The sequence below is a fragment of the Alligator sinensis genome, unplaced genomic scaffold (genome assembly GCF_000455745.1).
Source record: "Alligator sinensis unplaced genomic scaffold, ASM45574v1 scaffold147_1, whole genome shotgun sequence".
In the NCBI taxonomy this organism is placed as follows: domain Eukaryota; kingdom Metazoa; phylum Chordata; order Crocodylia; family Alligatoridae; genus Alligator; species Alligator sinensis.
Window position 1 is genome coordinate 1,055,382 of NW_005841847.1, and position 19,540 is coordinate 1,074,921.

Below are 19,540 nucleotides of genomic sequence, written 5' to 3' on the forward strand. Positions count from 1 at the left end.
ACTTATCCAGCACTGTGTGCTGCACTGTACCCATGGGTCAGGGTCAGGAAGCAGAAACCAGAGGAAGGAGGGGAAAGCTGGAGATCCTGGCTGCACCAGTATTTAGAGCAATAGAGGAAGTGGGAGCTCAGGGGCTGCAGATTAACCCCTCAAACTGCATGTGCCCCCAGACAGCCAGTTGGACAGCTCTGTTCTAGTCTGTGATCCAAGTAAAGGCAGTCTCTGGGTCATATGCATTCCTCTGGGCTCTCCTATTGCTCCAGCTATAGCAGCAGACAGGGTCTCAGGGCTCCCCTTCCCTTTTCTGAGTTCTTCTGCATCATGGCATAGGTTGTGGTGCCATTGGAGCCAGCAGCCTGGAGTGCCCATGTGGCATGGTGTTATGGGGGGCTCTGCAGGGAACTGAAAATGAGGTAGGGTACCATGTACACAGTCCAGTGAGGAGTGTGGGGCATATGCATGCGCCATGCAGCCTGGTGAGCCTGTTCCCCCCACTAGCACTGTCCCCATTAGTGCTGCCCCTGGCCTCTTAGAAGTTGAACAGCCCTGATCAAAGCTGAAAAATAAAGTGAAGCTTAGCACTGTTTCGCTCACTTATAAAATTAGATACTACGTTACCTCTAAGTCCCCTTCCTGTGCTGCTTTTAAAGCCCCCAAAATTCCATTTGTTAAAACCACAATACACCATTAATTATCATGTGCTCTGGAAGCAGTACTGTATTCTATGGTCTGGATACAATTGGAAATTAGTTTGTGTTTTCGGTAGACATAAGCCTATGAGAGACCCTTATGATTTGTCTTTTGTCTTGTGTTGAAGTTCCTGCTGCAAGCCCTGTCTTCTTTTGGATATACAGTGAATTAAATCAGTTGATGGTTTTTCATCCTTTCAACAGCATACACATTTGGGATGATGGAAGCCTAGAAATTTTGAATATCACAAAGCTGGATGAAGGCACTTATACATGTTTTGCAGAAAATAACCGAGGAAAAGCTAACAATTCTGGTACTCTTGAAATCACAGGTAAAACTCCACTTTCACTATTCATATTAGATAACTTCCTGTAATTTATGATTTTTTTCCCAATATAAGACTTCCCCTGGAAACCATTTTATGTCATTTCTTTACAATGTAACTGCATGTGAAGGGATAGTTCATGTAAGAGTAGCCTGCTGCTTCCTCATTCAAGGAAGGGCAGTGGAAACATTGCATCTCAGCCATGTTCTTCTTCCAGTACTACTTCTTCCACAGAAGTGTCAGTGATGTGATTTTCCCATTTAGGTGGTAAGCTACTTCTTCTCAATTATCTACTTGACTACAGACCAGAAGAGAGAGTTGGGACTGTGCTTATTCTGCTCATGGCTCCTCCTTAGCTCTTCTCTGGCCTTTTTTAGAGAATCAGTGATGGGATTCAATTAAATATGTGTTTGACCTTATAACATAGTGTCACACGCCTAAATAAATATACGTCTGGCATACAAAGAAGCATGGGACTGAAAGGGGCCTCCTCAGACACTGAGCCCAGTTCCCCAGATTTACAGGGGTTCATTAACCCCAGGAATCCCATAGCCATCACTTCATACAAGGCAAACACCAAGAACATACATGTAGGAGAGAGAAGGGCACTGCCAATGCCACATCATTCCAATAACGGGGAAGAGGTTGGTTATTGTACACTCAGAAGATCCTAGGCCATTCCCCATGCTACAGAGGAAGATACAAAAACAAACAAAAATACCCCCACCTCACCATGGTTTCTTTCTGTCTGACTTACTGGAAAAATTTCTTCCTGAATCCAGGTTTGGACATTGGTATGACCCTTTGTCCAGGAACTTGTTGGTTTTCTAAGTACAGGGAGCATCCGTACCCCAGTGAAACCCCCCAGTCATTCCTGTGGTAAAAACCCAGTGCCTCGGAGGAAGGGAAAAAACAGTCCAGAAGGTGGTAACATTTATGAGGGGGAAACAGTCTTTCCTGGCTTCAACATGTAACCAGCAAAGGCCTTGAAGTATGAGATTCCCAAACACATTTTAGTTTGGAAGAACTCTCTCCTTATCCCAACGTGAGGACTGCAAACATATGACTCTTTATCACACTGATTGGTAAGCCAGAACTCCCTGCCCTGTTATACCATCCTTTCCATAAACTTGCCAAGTTCAGTCTTAGGGCAATTCAAGTTCCTTTTCCCCTACAGTCCTCAGAAGGTGAATCTACATGTGCAATTAGCATGCAGAAATAAACTCCGGCGCAGTTTGCACCCCAGTTTTTGTATCGCAAATGTAGCATTTACACATGTGCCTGCATGTTGAGCATGGTGGAGCAGCCCCAGGGGTCAGCCTGCCAGCCTGGGGCTGCTCTGCCAGGGTCAACATGCTGCAAAGATGCTGGCTGGGGCACAAGGGTACTGCAGTGTAGGTCTAGTCATCAGGCAGCCCCCGCAGTAGAGCACCCTCGTGCCCCAGCCAGTCCCAGTCTTCGTCTACATGTGCATTTCGGGACACTGAATGACTTTGCCATAGGAGAGTACTTGTCCAGACAGTACTGTCCTACAGTGGAGTTAATTAATTTACTGCGCCCTAATAAAGATGCCCATGTAGGTGGTGATGCTGCTTTACTGCGGAACTAATTAGTGAGCTCTGCAGTAAAGCACATGTCTAGGTGCACCCAAATAGTGAGAAATCTTCACATCTGAATTTATCTCTAGCCAGCATAAAATGATTTCCTCTTATGCCACTTTTGTTTTTCAATCAAAAAATCTCCTCTCCTTCCCTAATATTCACTGCAGAAATATGCTCATAAAGACAGTGATCATATCCCCTCTTAATTTCTTTTTTAACTAAACTAAATCTTTAATTTTATTCCACATTAGAAGGTTTCCATTCCCTTTACAATCTTAGTGACCCTCTTTTGACCTTCTTCCAGTTTAATTAATCTTTTTTTTAATTCTGGTGACCAGAACTGCATAGTATTCTAAATGAGATCTTACCAGTATCTTGTACAATGGTTTCTACCACATATACTCTTGCTTAATACACCCTAAAATTGTGCTAGTATTTTTTCATATACTGCAATACGAGTATCTTAGGCTCATATACTTAATTGTGAAAGGCAGGATAGATTTTCATCTTACAGACTAGCCAAAGTAGATATTATACATAGTAAAAATTTTTGTGAGTTATAAACTTAATTTAAACCATTTATTTCAATGCTGGAGGATTCTGATGAGCATATCAAAAAAGGTAAACCAAAGACTGAGCCACATTCCTTGCATTACAGCTTTAACCCTCAAAAACAAGGCCAGTTGAAACATTTCATAATTTGGTTCCTAGAAATGACGTTGATGGATATATTAGGAATGCCTACAGAATGTCTTTTAAATTGATACAATATTTTTTAAGTGCCATACAAAATTGAAAGATGGCTATAAAATCAACCAATAAATATATATAGTATTAGAATACCCTTATCTACTTACAGACCTGGTTACGATTTTCTGTAACATCAATATCTTTGGTAACAGTAAGATAAATGTGCTCTTGACATGCTTCTTGAACCTTCCTGGTCTTCTTTGCTGGACTATAGGAAGTTGTGCTGCGGATTTATTCCTTCTTCTTCTTTCTGTTCTTTTCCTTACATAGTTATTTGCAGTTTTCCATAAGTAATGAAGTATTGTTTCTCAACAGACATATTGAAATCCCCCTTCCAAAGGTAGAATTCTAGAAGTCTTCAGATCCATTTTGACAGTTCTCTAGCCAGCATATGGTGATGAGTGGAGCTCTCCTTCTATAACAATACAGACTAAAAAGCAGATTTAGTAGATGGAAAAAATACATGCTGAATCATACAAGAGTCATCACCTATCTTCTGCATGTGAAACAGCTATTGAACAAAAGTGATTCAACATAGTAGGTTAGTCATCATGGTCCAGAAACTAAAAATACCTGTTATCAGAGAACAAGCAGGCAGGATGCTTTAATCATACCATTATTTCCTTTGTTCTAATCAGTTTTCTCCTTTGAAATGTAATCATGTAATCAATGTATAAACAAATTTCCTTCATGTATAATTGAACAGGTATGGAGCTGAATTTGCATCTCTGTGCGCACTTGCTTATTGGAATTTTCCATGTTTTCTTTTAATTTCACAGAAGCTACAAAGATTACTTTAGCTCCAATTAATGTTGATGTCACAGTGGGAGAGAATGCCACTATGCAGTGTATTGCATCCCACGACCCCTCATTAGACCTGACGTTTATTTGGTCTCTAAATGGCTATGTAATAGATTTTGAGAAAGAGCATGAGCATTATGAAAGAAGTGTTATGGTAAGACCCTTACCTGATTACTAAACTCTGTTTTTCACTATCATAGCGAGGTGTTGTTTTCTGTTCAATCGTATTCCAATATGTTGTGTCCAGGAAATTGCACCAGAAAAATGATTCACCTATTTAAAGAAGCCTAAAATTATAGACCATGACAAAGGCATATAAATGTTATTTATAATTTTTAGTTATGAGAGATATAAGTAAAAGATTTTTTCTTAAAGGTCATCTTTTCCATGAATGATTTACTTCAGTATTTCCACTTTTCATTAAAACTTTTGAAAATTTTCCAGTTGCCAAGCTAGAGCTTGTCAAATTCTCCATTATAGTTCAGACAAGATTCTTTGGGTAAATCCAATATCTTTTATTAAACAACTCAAATAGTTGGAAAAATTCTTAGCAAGCTGCTAGGCACAAACACCCTTTGTCAGGCTGAGAGCCTCACGAAGGGTATTTGTGCCTGAAAGCTTGCTAAGAATTTTTTTTCCAACTATTTGAGGTGTTCAAATAAAAGATACTGGATTTACCCAAAGAACCTTGTCTGCCCATGGCCTTAGATGAACACAGCTACAACCTACGCCCCTCATTACAGTTCAGTAGTTTGACAAAATTAACTCTGATTTTGTTTTCTGAATTACCCACAAACTTGTCCTGATATGTTTGAATGTATTTGAATAGTTTTAGTGTATGGATTTAAATGTACTGTATTCAGATTCTTCATATTTGGTATTCTGATAGTGTGACTGATCACTTAGATTTCACAAGACTAGATTGCATGATCCCCTTACTTCTATGGGTAAGTAATTATTCATACAGTTAGTGCTGTTGTTTTCAGTGTGAGTATTTGTGTGACTATGTTTTCACCAGTGGGAATAAAAAATTAGCAGTCTAGTCTATAATAATATTTCTGATACCTCACTGCAAGACTGAAGCATATAACATGAAAGAGTAGTAAATAATGAATGATGAACTGTGCATATAGGAAATGAATAGGTAGGAGGACACCAAATATAGCACAGATTGTTTTAAGATGGATAGATATGTATTACCTTACCTGCCTGTGTTTGTCCAACCCAACTTCTGGGTTCAAGGATTGTACAAGATGATGGATGGGCTTAAAAAAATCTGTAAATGTTGAGTAAGACGTTTTTTAAGGGTAATACAAAGCGAATACAAAGTCACTTGTCTTGGCACTAAAGGCGTATGTGGGATTAACACTTTCTTCCACCTAATTTTGGACATAAATCCTCTCCCATTCATTGTGCCCCAGGATGTCATTCTTTAATAAATGCTCTACTTGCTATAGCTGAGGCAGCTGCTTTGCATGAATTCCCCCTCTTATAGAGCTGCAATTCTTTCATACTTGAAGCAAGCATGCCTTCTTCCACAGTGGTCTCAGTCTTTATCAGTCTGCACAGAAAGGGGTGGATTGGACTGGTAACAGGAGGATCTCTGTCATGGGTGACTGGTGCCACCTTAGACAGGTGGGGCACATGCCCCACCCCCGGCAACCAGTCAGTGACCGGGGGAGCATCCCCCCATGGCTGATCGCGCTGACCAGGGGTGTCTCCCAGTAGCCAATCTTGCCAACTGGGCGGGGGGGATCCCCTGTGGCCAATCCGTGGCAAAACTTACCAACCGGTGAGTGGCTATGCTGCTCCCGGAAGTGGCTATGGCACTCCTAGAAGTGGCAGTGGTGCTCCCGGAAGCAGCTGCAGCCAGCATCCAGCACTTGCAAGGGGAATACAGGCGCCCCCCCCCCCCCAATCACCTGAGCAGGGAGCACAGCCTGACAGGAGGTGCACCGGCGCTCTCGTGGGGTGCATGTGCACCCCCTACGCATCGCTACTGATCTCTGTACAGCATCAGGATTGGGCACTTATCTTTGCACCTGATCTTTGTATTTAAATAATTGTTTAGGATGGGGTTTTTTTGTAATAAGGACTAATAGGGTATTGTAAAAAAATGCATGGATTTTCAAAACTTTGTGACTAGGCTGAAAATGCCTTCCATCAGTTTGGCTTTTCACTTTGGCTGGGGACAGACATTCAAGAAGCTTGGGCCTGAATCGATTCAATTTTTGCAGGTTAGTCTAACCTGCCTAGATTGAAACTGTTTGCAATTGCACAGACATTCCCTCTGGACTGAAGAAATGCAGGTGCATGCCTGCAATGGCTCAGGCTAGAAGCTGATGGTGCTAGAGCAGCCCTCCTTTCCCTGAAGTGGGGCCAGGCCCCAGCAGGATGCTCTTATTAGGGAGAGTTTAAATCCCCACCCTGACCTGCTTAGTCCCAAGCTTTTACCCACTTGCTGCTCAAGGGGCTGGAGTATTGCCAGACCCCAGCCCCCGGCTAGCACTCTGAGGCAGAGGTCTGTGTGTGCAGTGCATGCATCTGTTGATGATACTGAGCTTTTCAATCTCCATCTCCCTGCTTCTTCATACTGTCTGCAAACCTGACAGGTGAGGGAGCCAGCACGTAGCTGATAACACAGTGTTTATCAGCCCATCAACAAAACAAAAGCCTCTCTCATTAGTTCAAGCTCTTGTTAAACAACCTTTTCCAAGGGAGGAATGGAGGGACATTGACAGCTGACCTATTGATTATTTCCAAAAAGCCTTAAGCAGACACTATTTTGTCTGCCTGTCCTAGTGAAATTTGAGACGCGTACATGCACACGCATGCACACATGCACACACATATACATGTGCTGTGGGAGATGGGAGGGAGAATCCCTGCTCGAGTAGTGAGCAACAAAGGGGGTGGGGGGCAGGGATAAGCCAGTCAAACCCTGCTGTGCCTGTAGTCTCTGCTAGAGCTCTGGCCAGGGAGCAGAGAGGCAGGGCCAGCCCAGCCCAGAGCTGTGAAGCATCTGGGATGCTGTGGGACTCTGCTTTAATTTAAATCAGCAAGGAGTCTGGGACAGACATTGCATAAACCAGTTTGACCGAAATCAGTTATGTCTGATACTACGTTCAACCAGGTTTATCTTAAACCAGTTTCCGCCATTTTTAAACTGGTTTATGTGCACTGAACTTATGTTCTGTTACAGGCTTAAACCAGTTTCTGATCACTTAAACTGGTTTCTGATCACTTAAACTGGTTTATGTGTAATGTATGTCCCTAGCCCTTATGTTCAAGTGTAGTTAATTATTTATGAAAGGCATATGTAGGTTAAATTCTTGCTATTCCATTTACTTGATATTTTACTTATTGTTGGGCACATCTACAAGTGCATATTAATGCACTTGAATCACTCCTTGTTTATCACACCTTTGTTTATTGCTCTTGAGTGCACGTTTTCATGTGCGCTTGGGAATGCAGCATGTTGATCAGGATTAGAGCAGCCTCAGCTGGCAGGGAGCCCAGGGGGTCAGCCTGCCAGCATGGGGCTGCTCCCCGCAGCTCAATGTGGAGGGAGGGGCTGGCTGGGGTATGAGGGTGATTTAGTGCAGGGCTAGCCCCACACTGAAGTACCCTCAATCCCCAGCCAGCTGGGGCAGCCTCTGTGGAGTTTCATACTCTGCAGCAGGATAGTACTTGTATTTACAAGTACTATCCTGCTGTGGAGTAAATTAGTTTACTCCAGCCTGATAGGGGTGCACATGTAGACACACAACATTTACTGTGCAGCTAAGTAGTCAATTGTGCAGTAAATGTCTTATGTAGATATGTCCATTAATTCATGCTCTTTGTACTACCTTTGTGCATAGATGTAAATACGCTGGAGTTTTTCTTCCTTTTTGGCACCTCCTTGTAGTTTTGACTTTTAGCCACCAGGTGGCAGATTTGCTTAAGATTTCCAGTTTACATGTCTGTAATTACTTGGACTTTAAATGGCATCTAACCAAACTCATTTAATCAAGCGTGTTGCATGTTACATGCTGCCATGTAACAGAATAAACACTGTGTATGCATTCTGGTCTACACTTTCCTGTTGATGGAGGAGTGCATATGTCTTTTGAATAATGTGGCTATTAATTTATGGTGATAGTGCAGATCAACATGCTGAAACTTTATAGTATCACTATACTTCAGTTTCTGTAGTAAAGTTAATATTGTTGTCACAAGTGCAGAATGCAATGTTAATGATATTTATGTAAATACCTAAATAAATCTTTTATCTTGAAAAGTAAGCTTTAGTAGTGTCATCAGTCACTGAAGACAATAGTAATTTAATATGACAATTTATGATAGTGCTACATAAAGAGGAAAAATATGTTTAACTTAGGACATGTTCTAGTCAATAGGGTTTTCTACACTTTACTGATAAACTCAATGGCCACATCCAGACAAGCACAGACATGCGGTATGTGGCACCGCAGACATGCAGGTGTCCCCCACGCTGGTACCTTTCAGTGCTGGGGTGGGGATTTTGACTGTGGGATGTCCCAGGTTCAAAAAAACCCACGGTAAAAAAAAGTGGGACTGTGCACAAGGCAGCAGCGTACACCACCCAAAACCAGAGCCTGGCCAGCTAGAGCCACACTCCAGCAGCTGGCCAGGCTCCTACCTGCAGCAGCACTGCTGTTGCAACTCCCCAAGGCCCCCAAGACCCCAGGTAAGGCTGCTGGGGCCAGAACAGTTGCTGGCCCCAGCCTCCCCTACTCCATCTGGGGTAACCTGCCACATGCCAGAGCATGTATGGCACAGGCATTCCCTGGAGACAAGTGTCAGAGAGGAAACAAATGTCCGCACTTGTCTGGATGTGGCCAATATGTTTCACTTTATGCATGTTTGTTCCTTTGGTTTTTTGACTGAGTAGCAAAGCATTAACATATTTTACCAAGATTCAAGGAAATTTAGTGTTTCAGGCTCTCCCAAGGCCTCAGGTGCTTCAGTGTTTCTTATTTACTAAGTTAATTTTTTCATGTATATTTAAAGTTGAAGACCTGACTGTTTTGATATTTAAAAAAAAATCATGTCTTTTATCCAAGGAATTATTCAAGTTAAGTTTTTATTGACAAAAAAGATAAAATATCTACCCATAGTGATACAAGGGCTATAATTTCCCTTTGATATGCTTGTGAAATACATTTTCCTGTTAATGGACATATCAGAGTAGAGAATGGTGCCATAATCCTACTTAGTACATTAAGCAAATCGGATGCATACTAAAGCAGGTCTCAGTGTGAACTGTTGGAAGTCTTGTCCACCCACCCTTAATGTATCTTCTGTGGACCAACATCTTTTGAGCATCTTTTACAACTGTTACTCTGTCAATTACCTTTTATTAAACAAAACTTGAAATGTTATTTCTGCATTTTCTTAAATAGTAAGAGGACAGTGGAGCTGAGACTTGATATTTCTTTCTACCCTATTTTTCTTTAATGAAAGCAAAACTAGATTGCAACAGATGTGTTCAAAATCTTGAGAGACCATCTGGCATTCTGGCAGATTAATTTCATTCAGAAGAGGTAACATCTGGATGATGTCTATGGATAAAAATAATGTTAATGGTTTGACTCCTCATCTTTAAGGGGAGACGAAAAGACTGAGAGATATAAGGCAACACAGTGAGATGGAGATTAAAAGAAAGTGGCTTGTTGAAGGCAGATGGGTTTTTGCCCTTCCTGCTTGGTCTTATATCTTACTTTAGCACTGTGATTTTCAAAGGAATACAAAGGAATCAGTGGCAAACTCCTCTTAACCTCTATGAAAATCCCTGCTGAAATATTCCATCGCATTTCATTATGTGTGGCTTGTTCTAAAATAAAGTTTTCTTCTCTCCCGCATTAAACCAAGGTTTCCTCCTTTTTTTTGTAATATATTAAAGTAAGAAATGTAAAATCTGGAAACAGAAGCTATGGAAAATGATGTACCTAATGTGATATAGATTTCTGGAGAGAGCAGGGGATGCCAATGTTGTGCCTACCAACGGTCACATTTTTGCAAAGCCAGCATATGTGTTTTCAGCTACATAGGGTCTTGGAATTGCTGCCCACAGGGGGGCTGTTTTGTTTTGTCTTTTTTTTAAGTAATTCTGGCATCATTCCATAAGGACCAGCTTTGATAGGGCTCATGCCATAAGGCACTCCCCTCTTTTTGCCTCATTTGTTCCTTCTTGTTTTCTCGGGTGTCCAAATATAGAGTAGAGCTGAAACAGGTAGAGGTGACAGGAAAGCAGTCAGTGGATTCATCTCCTTTATCCTTTCAAAACTACTGCTTCTTCTGACAGGAATGTCTGAGAGGCTTTCCACTTGGAAACTGTTATCTTCTTTTTTTTTAATAATTGGAATAAGAATGTGATGCTATTAATGAGGCAGTGTGCAGAAGAATTTGAAGATGGCAGCCACAAATCTACTGATTAAACAAAATAGAGGTATTTTAATATAATTTAATAAAACCTATTGCAGTGGTAGGCAACCCCCAGCATGGGTGCCTGTGTGTGGAACACCAAAGCATTTTGCTTGCCTGAGGGTGGACCGTGGGGAAGGGGCCAGGGCTGTGCTGCCACAACAAGGATCGGGCCCCTCTCAATTCCCCCACCATCTACCCTTGGCACACCAACATCTTACAAATCGAGGTTGCCGGTGTTTTTCTACTCTGCCCAAAAATGTTGCCGACCCCGACCTATCTATTATGACTTGTGTTAAAAGCATGTAAGAAGGTTTTCCTGTTTCTGTGGTGAATTCTCATTGTAATACTTATTATGCAGAGAGTTTCAGAAACTAAAGACAAAATAGTTGCCCCCTTTGCATGTCTGACAAAGTTGGAAATTATGCAGCAGCAGGGAACACTGATCACAGCATTGTTAAACGGACCCATGGTTTTGTCCTGAATCTTTGTGTGGTGCTAATGAGTATGTAAACAACTTGACCATGCCACAGTCAATGTGCATCAAAGAGCAGCCTTCTTTCATTGCTTTTTGTGGGCCAGCACAGCAAATTTCACTGTAGGATTGTGGCACAATACAGTGAGAACTCAGGCTTAGCTGAAGGTCAGCAAGTAGATGGAGAAGTTCAAAAACACCACACGTCAGCAGTAGATGAACTCCGGGCTGGTTTTGCCAGTGATGCAAAAGCGCAACCCACAGTGCAGGAGGGGCTGTCACAGCAACCAAAAAGCTTCTTCGAGGATGGTATCAAGGAACTTGTGAGTCATTGGAATACCTGTATTGTTAAGCAGGGCAACTATGGAGAAAAGTGTTGTGATCCTATATATGATAATTTCACGCAAAGTGGTTTCATTTCAAACTTGTCATTAGCTTCTGAAATGCATGTGTGTGTGAGATTTTAGGTCCTCCTTCCAGGCACCATGTTTGGTCCTTGTGGTAAATATAGTCTGCTTCCAAGGTCTCAATTCCAACTGGATTAAGGGGCATAAATTTCCTTTTATCTCTTTTGTTTAACAAGTAAAGTTGGCAAATCATTGCATTGGTCCTCTTTTAAGATCAGATAGTTAAATTATCAGCAGTTGCAATTTACTTCTCCTATTATCAGCCTCTGTGCAATGTAACTTGTACAAGGTGCTGTACAAAATTTTAATTCTGAATTTTTCTCAAACTGAGTTTGCATACCTAAGTGTAGACTTAGTTTTGCAGGCTTAAAAGTGAGTCTGTTGCTAAGGAATGCGCCTACGCATGAGAGAGTATCTAGCCATGGGGTTTTTTTCAAACATGTTTATGTAACCATTTTTCTTATCAAAAAACAGTTTTCTTGTGTAAACGTTAACCAGCTGACCCAAATCTTCTCAAAAATCTGAAAGCAGAGGAAGGCACTGAACTTAATACCACATAATAGAGTATTCATTGGATCTGGGATGCTGTCTCTTCCCTCTGTAATTTTTCTCTGTTCAATAGCATGCCTAAGCACTAAATTCATCCTTAAAGACAAAGAATAAGTAGTAGACCAGGGAGAACATACAAGGAAAGTGAATCCCTTTATTACAGATGTCTTTGTAAACCACACAGTGTAACTTGGATGGTAGAATTGTTATTAAGTGCGAGTTGTCCAGAATCTGCTCATTTTTCTGACTTAGTTTATGATTTGCAGACAGTGGTAGCTCCCTGGCTGGACATAGCAGACAAAATTGCTTTGTATAAGCGATATGTTTCTCATGTAGCATTTCATTAAATAGATACCGAGTGTTATTTTATAATTCTGTACTTTTTCATGCCATGACTTGCAGCAAATATTTTAATTATTTTTTAATTAAACATCTTCTCTATAGACCTATTCATGGAAAACAACAGGATAAGTTAGCTTGCACTCCTGAAGTATGTCCACAGTTCTTGTAAAAGAAAAATCAGTAATAGGTTTGAAAAAAGAATTGAAGGAAGGGAGAGAAGAATAGAATTAGTACAGAAGTTAAATTATAAACCAGGAAGGAAGAAGTGGGGAATCATGGATTGGCATGAGAGTGGGAGCAAGAAACCTAGCAAGGACAAAGCACCATTCTTGTTCTTCATCATCAACTAGGTTTACTGGGAGATAGAGACAAAAGCCCAGAAGTAAACAGCCAGAGGACCTGGGTAAAAATTCAGTAAGAGGAAGCAATAACAGAAGCCTTAGGAATGTTCCCAGGGAGAAGATAATACAATCAGATACCTGAAACTTTTATATATTAATACAAGAAGCATGGGGAATAAACAGGAAGAATTGGAGGTCCTAATACAATCACAAAATTATGATGTAATTGGCATTACAGAAGCAAGGTGAGATGTTCACATGACCAGAGGACATCCATAGATGGTGCAACAGGTTGGGTGACTGAAGACCATTGTGATGCCCCCTAATGGCCGTGTCATCCCTGCCAGGTTTCCTCTCTCCTCTGTCTCTCAAGATTCCAGCTTCCTTTTTCACCTGCCACTTCTTAATGACCACATGAGTGGCCAAGAGAAACCTCCCTCAGGTCATCATTGCAGCATGTGTGCTGCACAATGTCTGTGAGGCCCGGGGCAGACAAGGCACACCAGGCAGAGGTAGCCTGGTGGTAAGAGCAGGACTGGGAGTGGCAGCTCCAGCAGCAGCTTCCCCCACCACAGCCCCAGGCGAGGCACACACCCACCAGTGGGGACCAGGGCACTAGGTGCAGGAAGACCTGGCAGACCACCTCCTGGAGCACCCCCCTATCCCAGCTTGCCTGTCCCACCACCCACAAACCCCCTAACCCCTGCCCACACCCAGCAGCAGTCCAGGACATGCACATGAAAACCTTTATTCCCCTCACATTCCCCATCCCTTCCTCCCTCCCTCTCCAACACACAGAGCCCCTCCCCATCCAGCAGCAATAAAATCCTTTTTTCCAAACTGAAAACTATGTACAATAGTGTGAGTCTCTGTCCAAGTCCTAGAGTGGGGGACTGTGAGGTGGGGGCACCCATGGTGCACAGCCTGGTGGCAGACAGCCAGCACCCTGACCACATTCAATTCCCCTGCAGGTCTGAGGGCCACAGTGAATGTTAGGGGCTCCTGCGTGTGGGAGGTGCCAAAGGACCTCCTCCAAGGACCAGGCGGGGGCCTGCTGCAAGGTAGCAGGCAGGACCCAGGGCTCCTGTGGGGCTGGGAGTCTGACATGCGGGGGGCCTGGACATGGCCTCCACTGGCTGGTCCTGGGTGGCCAGTTGTTGCTGGAGCAGCTCCACATGGCACTGCTCCAGGGCCTGCAGCCAGGCCCAGTGCTCCCACTGCGCTTGGTCCTGTGCCTCCTCCTGGGCAGTGTCTTGGGTGACATCGTCCTCCTGACAGGCCAGCTTCTATGCCTCCCGTGCCTACTTCTGCACCACCCAGTTCACCACTGCCACCAGCCTGGAGGCAGAGCAGGAGAGTCCAGTCTTTGGTACACTGCTGGTACAGCTGGCACATGTGGGCAGCTCCAGAGGTGGATGGCAGCGACCCTTATGCAGCACTCCTGCAGGGCCCTGCAGCCTCTTTCCCGCATCCAGATGTTGGGCCTGCAGAGACAAAAGACAGAAGCCATTTGTGCGAATTTGAAATGTTGCAGAGATAAGATGCTCTGCACCAGGGGCTCTGCATTGCCCAGCCTCAGATTGGAGATCAGCTGTATGTGGGAGCCCAGGCACTTGGGATGGACATAGGCACATGGGCGGAGCTGGTGCTCGAAAGGGGCGACGTGCTGGACATGCTCCCCATGCTGGCTCTCTAGGCCCCCACGCTACTGTCCCTGTGATGCCAGCCCTGGAGGGCTGCCAGCAGCACCCAGGACAGGGGCATGAGTAGGGATTGCATGCCATATGGCAGAGGCACTTTACCACAGTGCCTGCTTGCAAAGAGACACATCTAGGAGTGAGGAGCAGCAGGGAGCAGGTGCTGTCCTTGTTGCCATAGAAAGCAGGGCCAGCAGCCGTGGGGGGAATCTCAGGGATGGGCAAGGGACAAAGCAGGCTGCAGCACTTTGCAACACCCACCTCTTGTCAAGGAGCAGCTCTGGATAGGGGACAGGACAGGCAGAGGCTGCCTCGGTCCTATTCAGGGGGTACATGGGGCCTGGTAGGCTCCTACAGACAGCACTGGCTCCCTGTGCTATGTGCCACAAGGCACAAAATGGCTGGAGGCTGTTCTAGCTTAAATTCACCATTTTTAAGGGGCGCATTAAGGGCCCACCTGTGTAGCGCACCCCTTAATGCATCTTAAATTTGGCTAATGTGCATCAAATGTGCACATGTATATATGCCCAGTGGGTCTTGAAGGAACCTTTGTCACAGACAGGCTTTTTGAAATCAATTAAGCCTTACCATTCTCCTGGACCATTATGCTAATGCAATATCTACTTTACCTACAAACCAGTTCCCAAAAGCAAACCTCTAAATATAATTTTCTAGCCATCAGGGATAACAAGCCTCTTTTACCTCCCTTGGCTTACACCCAAGGGAAATCCATCCCATGCTCCCTCCCCTCCCCCATCCACATTTCACAATGTCTCTCTGCAAATCTGCCTTCCTTCTGTAAAATATTAAAGGCTGGTTACAAGTAAACTCTTGTCACAAGCACTTCACTGACTTTCCTCTTTGAGTACCTCTCCACATGAGTTGGTTTTTAGAGCCATTTGTTTCTTCTCAGTCTGACTCAAATTTTGAGCAAAAAACATAATAGTAAGGAATTAGCATGAGGGGAAAAGAGTGAAGTCTGTGATGAAAAATCAATAGAAATATGGTACGTTGTAAGGCAGTTAGTTGTGACAGGAACAGCATTGGAAAAAACTGTTATTAACTTATAATAGTATTTCCAAGACAGTAAAATTGTGCCTATTCCGTGAAACCTGGAAATGGCGAAGGCTGGAAATGGCAAAAGCTGCACCAGAAAGAATTACCTGAAAAATGAGTTCACTAGAGCTTTGTAATCTGTGTGTTAGTGAGATGTTATTGACTACCAGGGATCCAGGTTTTCCATTCACCATGGAAAAATGTGTTAAAACCCAGATTTTTTTTTTCATTTTAAAGAAAAAAACCCAGATTTTCTCCTTTAAAGGAGAAAAGCATGGGAAATGGTGGGCAGAATTCCAGCATGCAAAAGCCTGGGGGGAGCAGGAGGAGGGTGATTAGCAGGGGGCACCAGGCAGCATGGAGAGCAACTCTCCACAGGTAAGTCTGATGGAGGCAGCGGCAGGGGGATTGAGGCCCCCATAGTGAGGGAGGGAGGGAGTTGGGCAGGGCTAGGCCTGGGCCTGGGTCTGCTGCCTAGCCCAGGCAGTGCGTGGTGCTTGGGGCCCGGGTCCAGAATGAGTGGCCAGGGTGGGGAGTGGGACAGAGCCTTGGCCAGCTCATCCAAGGGGCAGGGAGGGGCATAACTCCCTGCCACTGTACTTACTCCCGGGGGGACAAGGGGGCACAGTTTTGTGGGGAGGAGGCAGGGGTGGACTAGCGGGGGTGGACTAGCCACTGCAGACTTGGGTTCTCCTTCATTCTGCCCTCTCCACCCTGCAGGGCCTCTGTAGCCAAGTGGGCAGAACCCAGCAGAGAAGAGCAGGACCAGGTGAGGAAGCTTATTGCCACTCCTGGGAACTCCATGCTGCCATGGTGAGGTGCGTGCTGCCCACTCAGAAGCAGTGAGGATGGCAGCGCAGAGCTGTGCCCCTTGCTGCTGCCAGGCAGGCAAGGATTACCTCTCTGTGGTGGCGTGGAGCTCCCAGCAGTGGCAACGAGCTTCCCCACCAAGCCCCACTCTGCCATGTCATGTTGGGTCCTGCCCACTGGGCTGTGGAGGCCCCAGGGGGAGGACAGCAGGGCAAGGAGCCTTAGCCTGCAGCAGGCAGCCCACACCTTTTCCTGCAATGGGCTCCACTCTGGCTGTGCTGCCCATGGGGGAGAGGGAGAGAGAGCTGGGCTTCACACTGCTGCCTACCATGGCCAGCAGCCAGGTCTTGGATGCTGCTGCAGAGTGGCAGGGGGATGCAGACCCGGGTCCCTGGAACCATAGCCCTTGCAGCTGTGGGCCTCCTCTGGCAGGGCTGGGGTGGTGGGGGAGCTGTGGGTGTGAAGTGAAGGGGACTAGCAGGGGTGGAGGCCTGTGGTTTGGGAGTGAGGGGCAATGGTACGGACAGGGTTGCTCAGTGCCACAAAGTGTGTGTGGGGTGGGGTGGGGAACAGCTGCATCTGGACCTGCGTCCTGGTGAGCAAAGGGGGCAAGGGGAGCTCTTATTTTCCATAATAAAAAAACCGAAAATCAAATTCCAAAATGTATAGGTATTTAAAATTTATTTTATTATAATGATTGAGGCACCGGTAGGCTTCCAAATGGCTTTAAAATTGTAAATATATCAATAAAATATTGTGTTCAGGTAATACCTAGATAGAGAGAGAGAGAGTGGTGTTTAATTTTAGTCGCAGGAAAACACGGATTTTGGGGGTTTTATTCAGAGAATTTGGGGGGATTATAATCAGAGAATTTGCAGTTTTTAAATAGAGAAAACCAGGATCCCTGCAGTGATCAATAAAATCCAAATCCTACTTGGTAAGCAAGAGCTCATAAAGAGACATGTCCTGAGCTCCATTCTTAGATATCTTAATCATGGTTTACTTGACTACATCCACCTGACTACTAGGTGCACAAGCCTTGGGTAAAAGTGTATTCTGTGACTGTGCCTCATTTTTATGTTGCAAATGAAACTATAGGAGGCATTAGCCCATTGATTCTGAAGCATGATATCCCAAATGTCTTCGGGCACCAGAAACGGTACAATGTATAAAAGAGAAGAATAATATATTTGTTGGAATATTTCCTAGTCCACATACCAAGGAAAGAATTAACATCATAGCTATTTATCATATAAATATAGGCCATTGGAACATACACTTCAGTGGGAAAAGACCTTGTCATCATCGCCTGCTGACTTATTTATCCACAGTTTTCATACCAGATATGTCTCATAAAGCTAATTGAATTCTGCTTACCATTACAGCTTAGTAAGTTCTGTGACTAATAAGACACAGACAAGAGGACTGAATCGGTGTAACTCTAAGCAGAATTTGTCTCATTCTCTTCTGAGAATAAGGAATGAGGAAATTGACTGTAATCACGTTTTATACTAACCAGTAGCAACAGCTGTTGAAGTGTTTGTGCTATTTGCATCTATCATGGAGCAGATAGCTATCTTTTGCCTTTTATGGTCAACATTATCTGAAACAAGAATTAATAAATATTAAATTCATTTGGATTTAATATATTAATCCATAATGAAAGGATTTACAGGTTTTAAAGAGCATTATTTAGGCCAGTATTGGGAAAAGCAAAGAAAATTAGCTATCTCTGGCAAAAATGGCTCATCTTTTTTCTAAATTACGTGTTGACCATTGCACATTTAGAGTTTCTTGTGCAGGTTTCAGCACCTGTGAAACCATGTGTCTAACTTTGGGGATTTAATTAAAAAATATTGGCCACTGTCTTTAGATTTTTCTGGTTCAACCAAGTTAGCTTTGTAAGTGTCAAGTGGCATGTTGTCTGCATCATGGAAATGAGATCCATCATTGTGACCTGGTATCTCTTCAGTGGTGGATCCTACTTTCAGACAAATGCGTGAAGGTGCTGATGAAGGATTTGCAGTCATGGCTGGGCACATTTGGACAACACTCTATACATTAACAATGTGGTAAAGGTTGCTATCTGTCATGAAAGCATCAATCTTAGGTATTTTTGGCATGACTTCATATTTTTAAAGCATAAATCAGGGGTTTACATGATGAGAAACTTTTGCTTCAGACTTGGCAAATATTTGAGTGGTGAACCACAGATACACTTTGGAACATCTCTGAAGACTGCTATCACAATTTCCAGTGTGTGGTTCAGCTCTCTGTATATTGAGTGAGGCAGTTATAAACTGAGCCAGGCTGAGGTTTTAAGTGAAAACTTGCAGAGCATTCATATCTAATTTGTGGACAGAATCTGCTGATGCCCATGTTTTTTATTTGCTTTGTAAGCTCTTCTCCTACCATGGAGAACCTAGACTCCCACAGAGGCATGGAAAACTTTATCACTAACTGCAGAAAATCTCAATTTAGGATATATTCATATGCATGTGTGTATAGTCTCTGTATTTTGATTTTCAACTTACATCATATTATCACATTTTTCCTTCCACTATGCCATCAATTAGATTTTCAGAAACAAGTTTTTTGCTACCAAATGTACAGGAAATTTACAGAAGTTGTCACTGGTATTTATGATAGCAGGGCTGTAGGCATTTCATTACATATACCAATAACCTTTACATATAAAGTTAACTATATTATTATAGGGTTATTAAAATTTTGAAAATTGATTATATTGAAAGAGCAATATGATTAAATTATGATAATTATACAAAGGTTTTTTTCTCCACAAGAAGCTACACAGTTTTTTTCCAAACAATACAAGATTGGAATAGTATTGCTTTCATTTATTTGTATATCAAATTGCAGGAAATTATTAGATATTCACCGTCTACACGATTCCTCCCAGGATATGTTGGAAGTTAATAAACTTCAGGTTTAGACAGTGTACTTAAGGATGTATTCTTATTTAGGGAGCTGGAAACTCCACAGCAGTTTAAATTCTTTGAATTGTTACCATAAAGAGGATTAGAGGCAGGATTGCCCTTGCTATAAAGAGGATAAGAGGCAGGATACCCTTGGAGACACTGTGGGTCAAACTACGGGGGGGCGTGGTGAAAGGGACCTTACGGTCGGTGTCTACTACAGACCACCCAACCAGGGGGAAGAGCTGGACTGGGACTTCTCCAGTCAGCTTATGGAGGCGGTTAGGTCAAGGGATGTCATTGTCATGGGTGA

General features: G+C 43.4%; 1 protein-coding gene across 1 annotated transcript in view; it reads left to right on the top strand.

The window, feature by feature from the left end:
* Positions 1-19,540, top strand: part of CNTN1 (contactin 1) — a 189,173-nt gene that overhangs the window by 61,366 nt on the left and 108,267 nt on the right. The window contains exons 11-12 of the mRNA XM_006015910.2: positions 894-1,021; positions 4,146-4,321. Coding sequence (XP_006015972.2) covers positions 894-1,021; positions 4,146-4,321 — 304 coding nt within the window. The remainder of the gene's footprint in view (positions 1-893; positions 1,022-4,145; positions 4,322-19,540) is intronic.